General features: G+C 38.0%; 1 protein-coding gene across 1 annotated transcript; it reads right to left on the bottom strand.

Annotated features, from left to right (window-relative positions):
* Positions 1-2: 2 nt before the first annotated feature.
* Positions 3-8,121, bottom strand: prg4b (proteoglycan 4b; the record flags this gene model as incomplete). Its single annotated transcript, XM_079245581.1, has 13 exons — positions 3-115; positions 1,017-1,145; positions 2,064-2,171; positions 2,281-2,437; positions 2,527-2,663; positions 3,919-4,005; positions 4,420-4,902; positions 5,336-5,716; positions 6,467-6,586; positions 6,651-6,728; positions 7,075-7,197; positions 7,610-7,726; positions 8,055-8,121. 13 exons carry the CDS (start codon positions 8,119-8,121, stop codon positions 6-8), a joined length of 2,097 nt encoding a protein of 698 aa, XP_079101707.1. The 3' UTR covers positions 3-5.
* Positions 8,122-8,388: the final 267 nt, after the last annotated feature.

Genomic DNA, 8,388 nt, shown 5'->3' with positions numbered 1-8,388 from the left:
TTCTGTTAGGATTTCTGAGGACATCTGAAGAAGTTGTTGGCCTGCGGTGATGAGTTTGCTTTAGGAGCAGCGATGACTGGACGTGCACCATCCATTCTCACACTGTAGGATGTTGCTGCAAAAGAAAAAAAAAATATTCATAGAGGGTTTTAAGCAAAGATTTGTTTCATGAAAGCATTTCAGAAGCTTTTGCATCGAATTGACACTTTGTTATTTAGAAAGCATGAATCTAGAAGCCATCTTTCATTTTCAGCTGTTGTAACTTGGTGTGTTGTTTAGGATGTGCATCTTGGCTGCTGCGTGGCCTGAGTTAGAGCTTTGTAGAAGACTTAAACTACTAGACAGAAAAAAATGTCTGGATTTGTACACTGTTGGCTTTTATACTGAAATACTTGGTCTCCTTGAAATGGAACGTTTTGCTGCGGCCGTCCTGCAATAAAAATGAGCTATAGGTGAACAGACACCACCCTAATGATTTTCCCATCTGTCCAACGCCCCACCCCAACAGACACGCATGGTCTTCATTAAACATGAGAACAAGCTGGTCACATGTTCTTTTAAAAGTTTTAGTTTGGAAATCTAAACAAAGACTGAATGAAATCTGCATTTGCTACTTCATCTCAAACAGCTCGCATGTGGACATATTTACCATCCAATGAGTCAAAGCTTTCATATAAGCTTATTCAACTTGTGCCACAGTCAAATAATGGCATCTCCACTGCATTTAGCAAACTTTGTAATGCTTTATTATACAGATTGATGGAGCAATATTAAGTAGCTGAAATCTGAATTTACTGCTAACTCTAGATTTCTCTGAGTTATTGTACAGAATTGCATCGCAATTAAAGTAATGAAGACATTGCAAATATTCTCATAACGAACATAAACTGTATTGGCTAAATTTAATGCAAATTGTAAATTTAATCAACACAGCTGGCACAGAATCACAAGATGATAAATGCTTGACATTAATTTAAACTCTCATTGTCTTAAATTATTGTGTGGTGTGAACTTACATCTTGAGAAGACGAAATATTTGTATCCTTGTGGTTCTCTGTTGTCTGGGACGGACACAGCAGCTGTGATGGTGGAAGGGAAACCCCTCCAGGATGTCTGGATTTTAATGGCTGGTTCTAACACGGACACTGGAGGCAAAACGGCGACATGTTACCTTTTAGTTTTTCAGTGCATAAGTGAATGATCTGAATTTGTCTGCAAATTACATGTATCAGTTTCTTATTGGACCAGATTTTGTCATTAAAAATGAGTAAATTCATTCATTTTCTTAACCGCTTAGTCTAAGTAAGGGTAACGGGAAGCTGGAACCTATTCCAGCAATCTCAAAAATACATATAATAATGATAAATACATGCTGGCACTACAAACTTATGTTTACTTGCATTATGCCTAAATAAACATATTTAACATGTTATTTCTAAAAGCTTCAAGAAGAATCCTCTTAAAATGGCAAACACAAAAATCACACACAGCCTGTTTGTCTTTTTTTTTTTTTTTTTTTTTTTTTAAACAAGTTAAACCCTAACCCTTCCACTAAAACATGACTCACTTTTTCAGGTCTTCACATGTTGCTACACCAACAGAACTTCTTTCAGCCAGTGTGTTAAAAAAAACTCACCAAGTGTCCAACATGTTAGGCCTCTAAATAATCTGAATTTAGCTCAAAATGATCAGAAATGGGGAGAAATACACCACATGGTTAGTAGTCTTCAGTCGGATTTATACTAAACTGGGCGTTATGCATTGGTGACAATAATTGTGGTGTGAAAAGAATTTAAGATGTAATACGAACATAGTTTATTATATATTAATTGTAATAAATTATTACCTGTCATGATTTAATGAAAAGATGATTGTCAAATGGGGTTCTGTACAATTTTCCTATGAATTACTATGATTTTTTTTTTTTTTTTTTTTTTAAACCATTAAAACAAGCAAAAAAAGTTGAATAAATTCCCAAAAATACGGACACTGTGATTATATTAGTATAATGACTGTTCTGGTTAAGAAAACTTGATATGATGGGAGCCAAGCAGAAAACTTACCCGCTTGCCGGGTTCTTCGAGCGTGAACTCTGTAAATGGGAATGTGGGCTTTCTTTCCACATGTTGGACTTGTGCCAAACTGGTAAGAATATTTCTGAACAAATCCCCCTGAAGAAAGCAAGCAAAAGTAAAAAATAGTACATCTGAGTTGACTGAGATGATGAAATCAATCAGAACATCAGTGAAGCACCTAAAGAAAGAAATCTAGTTTCATCACCTCTCTTGAAGAAGTAGACAGACTCTCCCCTGTTCCGGTACTGTGGCACAGACAGGGCGGCGGTAATGTGGCCCCGCAGCCCATCAAAGCCAGTTTTAATGACTTTTGGATAACCAGCATCCAAAACATCATTTTCAAATCTCCAGTACTTGCTTCCCTGCAAACACCACATAAAAAAAAAATTAAAAAGAGGAAATCTTAATGTTTCATTGCAGGAGACCTGAAGGATTTTAAGCTTCTGCTCACCTTGAAAAGGTATGTTTTGCCCTGGCAGTTGCAGCGGGTGAACACTGTGTCAATGGGGGAAGGGACACCCCATACTTGTGTGATGCCTTGAGCTGGACTTGGGACCCTGTTTCTATCCAGAAACCAGAAGTAGTGGCCTGTAAAAATAACATTAGTATATAACAGTAGCCTGAATTCCTGGTCACCAGATGTAATACATTTAGTAAATGAACTACATTTATATCATGTACTTTAAGGTACTTGTAAGGTACATGTACTTTGATGTGTGTCAATAAAGTTTTTTTCTTAGTTTATACATTGAAATATACCAGGAGATGTTTGACATGAGGGCACGGGAAGCTCGATAGATTCACCAGTCTTTTAACTAGCTTCTAACTATTTCAGCTTTTGGGTCACAGTCAAATACACCGCCATACAACACTGAAATCCGTTTTGCAATTTTTAATTTGCACACTTTATTTTATTTATTTTATTTATTTTTTTTACTTAAGTAGAATTCAGATCAGTTCATTAGGGAATTATAAAGTAGTGTCTAAGAACATTTCATTTAAAAAAAAAAAAAAAAATCTGTTTTCAAACCTGTGATGAAGTAAAAACAGCCACAGCTCCATCTTTTATTATAGATGGTCAAAGTGGAGCTATTTTACCTCTCTGCCCAACTTGGAACATTTTGTCCATTTTTATCAGTTTTTTATTTTACACTGGGATCATTTTGGCGGCAAGTAATATTTATTATGTGGATTCAGTTGTCTGTGATGTACTGGCGAGCTGTCCAGGGTGTACCCTGCCTCTCGCCCAAAGGCTGCTGGGATAGGCTCCAGCTTCCCCGCGGCTCTTAATCGGACTAAGCGGTACGGATAATGATGAGGGATTCAGTTTTTGAAGCCTGTGGGGGGAGTTATTGAATAACACAATAATTCAGATATTCAAGTTGCATTTAAAGGGTTTAAAATCCTAAAAAATATAAGTAGTTTCAATGATTTGTGACAAAAAGAAAGAAGAAAAAATATTGATGAAAGACGATTTTATAACTGTTCTTGTACTTGGACACATTTGGCTACGAAGGTCACCGTTGGGTTAAACTTGAGGAGGCGACAAGGATTTACTACCTTATTCAATACCATCTTCAAAAATATGTTTAAAGTTTTTACCTTTACTTAAAAAAAAATCTAAGGTCTTACATGCTTCAACAAGATCTGTTTGTAAAGTTTATATATATACTTTTTTTTCTGTCATTAAAAATGGGAAAGCTAAAGGCTCATTAAAACCGTTGTATCTGGAGCAATTTTTCCCCCCAAAATATCCTGTTACTTTATACACATTCTGTTCTGTATTTAATCAAGATTCTTTTTAAATTCATATGATGACTGTGACTTCTTCTCTGCCACTGACCTCTGAACACCACCACTGTCCCGTTCCTCAGCGTGGTGACTGCGCTGACCGGCCGCCCACTGCACAGGTTTGTGTCATTACTGTCATCTGGAGAAAAACAAAGTTACACAGCGTTAGTAGTGACGGTGTGTTTATATTTTCCATTAAAAAGCATTTTAAGGATACTGCCCGCATCTAGAAAGTCATGTTTGTGCTCATTGGTCAGCTCCACTGGCCTTTTTTAAGCTCTATCTGGATCAGATGCTGGGGTGTTGTAGCACTGTATGAGGCAAACTGTACAACAAACATGAAAATCTAATTTGACAGAACTCATAACCTGAGCTGCAGCCACTAATAAATATGGAAAATACACAGAGCTTCCATCTCTCCAGTAATAAGCTTTCATAATAGATTTCCACTGCAAACAAATTCCCATTTCAGATAAATAAAGCTCGTTGAGGTGATTTATGTTCTGTGAATGGCATGTTTAGAATATGAAGCAAAGATAAGAACATGTCTTACCTGCTTGATAATCTCTTGGGTTGTCTGTGGTCAGGGTTTGTGTATCGAGAGGCTTTGTATCAGGTTTAGAGGTTGGCACTGGTTTGTGTGGTTTAGGTTTGTCCTGGGGTTTGGAGCTGGGTTTAGTTGTTGGAGGACTGGTCATTTCCATAGAAATCTTAACTGGATCATCTGTAGGTACCTCTGGTTTAACACTGTCAGTGACGTCATCCTGTACTGGAGGACTGAGTGTTGACATGGCATCAAGCTGGGACGCATTCCCAGACATTGCTGGAGGAACAGTGGTGGATGGATTTTCAGGGTCTGCCAGTAAAGAGGGATGGTCTGTAGTGACACTTGAGATGTTCCCAATGCTGGGGAGAGAAGTTGTTTCCTCTGGGTCTGCTGTTGGAGCCAGTGTTGATGAGGCAGGAATGGTGGTGGACTGAGCGAATTCCAGGTCGGTGTTCGAATCCTGCATGCTGATTGTAATTTCTGGTTCACCTAAGGGGGCAACATCAGTGCTGATTTCTGTTGCTGAAAGCGTAGGTGTTGTTTGTGGCATTGAGGTTGAATTAAGCTGGTTGTAATCAGGATCAGCTATGACTGTAGGCTGAGAGTTATTCACTCCGTCTGCAGAGGGGGGGTTGAGATCTCCAGCATCTGAAAGTAGATGAGTAAAATAATAAGTTGTTAAATCTGAATTAGATTTACTCATCTGTGGTGGAAATTGTATTGATATATTAATCACAGCTTGTACAGATAACTGTTCAAATAAAGGAAAGTCCATGACCAGAATCATATAACTATGAAGAGCTAATATGAGATGACTTCAGAGAGCAGGGGAATACATTTAGAATTTAACAAATCTATCTAACCTGTGCAACACAGGACGCCAAATGTAACTCATTTAAGGTGATAACTGAACATTACAAACCCATGTTTTCAACTGTTGCATCTCCATTGGTGGAGTTAAGGATGGAGAGGTTGCCGTCATCTGAAGGAGGCGGCTGTGTTGTGAACTCCACAACATCTGTACCCAGAGTGGGTTTGGTGGGACCCTGAACCAGTGGATCAAGCGCCTTTGTTGTGAACTCCACAGCATCTGTATCCAGAGTGGTTTGATCCAGTGGATCAGGTGCCTTTGTTGTGAACTCCACAGCATTTATACTAAAAGTGGGTTTGGTAGGAACTTGATCCAGAGGATCAGCTGTAGATGGTCCATTTCCACTGCTGCTTCCAGGGATTGAAGTCCCCTCCAGGTCCTCCATTCCACTGATGGGAAACTCATCAGTGGGAGGAGAGTGGCTGTACACGTCTAAAAGGTAAAGGAATACACTGACATATTACTCTTGTGAAGGTTCACTGGGAAAGGTCTTCCTGTTTTTAATAATCAGATGATTTTTCTACTCACCATCACTGAAATTATCTGGTGGGTATGATGTTGGACCATCCAAAGGGTTTAAATAATCATCTGGAAATAATGGAGGCAAAATCATACTGAAAAAAGTCTTGATTTTACACTTTCTCTTTCCTCTGAACTGTTCAGCAGCTACAGAATTAAATTTAATAGAAAAAAAGCCAAGAAAATATGCTGTCATCATTTTTTTGGCTTCATTCAGTGGTTTCCTCTCCTGTGGTCGAGTTTGTGCCCAGCCCTCCTACACATGGTCCACTCAGAACAACACTGCTGCCTTGTGTTTCATTTGGCACAGTAGACTAATCCTCTTGGCTTGTTCTGTAGAGATTTGCAGTAAAAAGCAAGCCACAACCATACACATCTTCCTTCACACTTAGCACACACGTCATTCATTAAATAGTTTAGCTTTAAATACTTATTTCACAAGGCTAAGATATAAACTTCAGGCTTATTTCAAAGCAAGGAAAATCTAACATAAAATTGAAGAAAAAAAAAAGAAGTGTGTGTATATATATATATATATATATATATATATATATATATATATATATATATATATATATATATATATATATATATATATATATATATATACTTCTTTTTTTTTAAGAAGCCTCCTTAAGAAGCTTAATGAAATAATGAAATTACCTCCATTGTTTTCATATGTGGTGGGAGTCTCTATCTCTTCAGGCAGAGTTGACTCCTCTGTGGGAATATTCATAAGTAAGTTAGTCGGGTTACCTTGGAACAAGCACTTTGCCATAAACCCTAAAAGGGTTGAAAAAAGGGTTGAAAGGATTAATGATAAAAACATTTTTACAAGAAAATATACCTTTATGTTTGCTATCATTTACATTATCGCATGAACCAGTCTTCACTGGTGCTGTTTCACTGGCTGCTCCACTGATTTCTGTAGTAATTACCAAGACAGAAATACTGTCAAGGACCCAATGCATCAGTGTCAGGTATCGCGTGCATTGCAGTGCATGCTGCAGTGCATGCTGCAGCGCATGCTGCAGCGCATGCTGCAGCGCATGCTGCAGCGCATGCTGCAGTGCATGCTTTGAGTGGACATGCTTGCTTGAAGAGTTAAGTTTGCCACTCTAAGAGTTCACTTGATTCAAACAGACTACCCATGCCTTTTGACTTAGCTGGATTTGGATTGTAAAAAATATCAAAATAAAGCAAAGGAAATCTGTGTCTTAGCATGCGAAAAAATGCCATCAAGCCCTGAATGTGCTGTTCAAGGCCCTTACCTTCTACATCACAGTGAGAGTTGTAATCTGAACAGCACTGCTTGAACTCCACACAGTCAGAGTCGCAGCTGCATTGTCGGCCCCTCTTAAAAGCTTCTCCGCATCGTCCCTTACACGAATACTCTGTTTCACACAAAAACAGCAGCTTTCAGCATGACAGACCTGCATATTCATATCACATTACATTAAATACCTAAAGCTCTAGAATGTAAACTTGGTAAACTTAGACTTTTAATAGCTACTCTACTTCTCAGAGGAAATATTTTACACTCTGCTACATGTATTTATTATCTTAAAACACAACTAATTATTTAAATGTAATTCATTTTATACAATACAATATTTGATAACTTTATTAAATATGTAACTAGTGGCTTTTGAGAACTTTTGGCCTAAAAAAGATGATCTATTTCTTTTCTTTCTCTTTTCTCCCATCATTCTTTTGATGAACCATCAGATTTAATGCATTTCTTTGTTTCTAAAATGAATCTAACTCCAGATGTAACTTGCTGTGTTTTTAGACCAAGAGTCTCACTTGTGGTGCATTGAGATTCATAATCACTGCAGCACTCTCCATAAGACAGGCAGCTATAGTCACACTGGCACATGTAACCTCTGTAGTACTCGGCACCACATCGCCCTTTGCAGCTTGCTGTTAAAAAAAATAGTAAAAATGGGAAAATGACACAGAATTACATAAGATGGTACACAGTTTATGCTGTTCACAAATTCTACTTGAGAGCAGAGTCTGTACAAGGCTGCCAGGTATCGATTTCTGAGGTGGTGACAAATACAAATGCAGGCACATGTTCCCCCACTGGTGAATAATCATTAATGGAGTTGACATCAATGAGTACAAGCACATAAAACATTTGCTCCAGCTCACTCCTTTACTCAAAACAAACTTAAAACACAAAATGTTAAAGAATACAACTGGGTGAAAAAAGTTCTTTTTTGCATTTTCCGTAAATGATACTCACTCTGAGCTGCACTAAATGACAAAGCAAAAGCCAGCAAAATGACAGCAGAAAGTTCTTTGGAAGACATCATCCTGTAAACCTGAAAATGAACATAATATTAAGTAAATGCAGCATTTCCACAAGTGTTCACACATCCAGGATCAAAAAGTCTTGATAGATTAAAAAGAGAACATTGAAAGCAGAGAGTGACCTACCTCCTTTCAGCTTCTGTCTCAGCTCTAATGGACGTTTGATTCAGGCTGCTTTTAAAAGGCTCAGCGAGACGGTCAGACCTCTTGTTAATTGGCAAATCCGGTCTAATTAAAAGCATGACGATCTCACAGACTGTAGGGAG

This window comes from Telmatherina bonti (assembly GCF_933228915.1).
Source record: "Telmatherina bonti genome assembly, chromosome: 8".
Lineage (NCBI taxonomy): Eukaryota > Metazoa > Chordata > Actinopteri > Atheriniformes > Telmatherinidae > Telmatherina > Telmatherina bonti.
The sequence above is the reverse complement of the archived record's forward strand: the minus strand, read 5'-3'. Positions and strand labels throughout refer to the sequence as shown.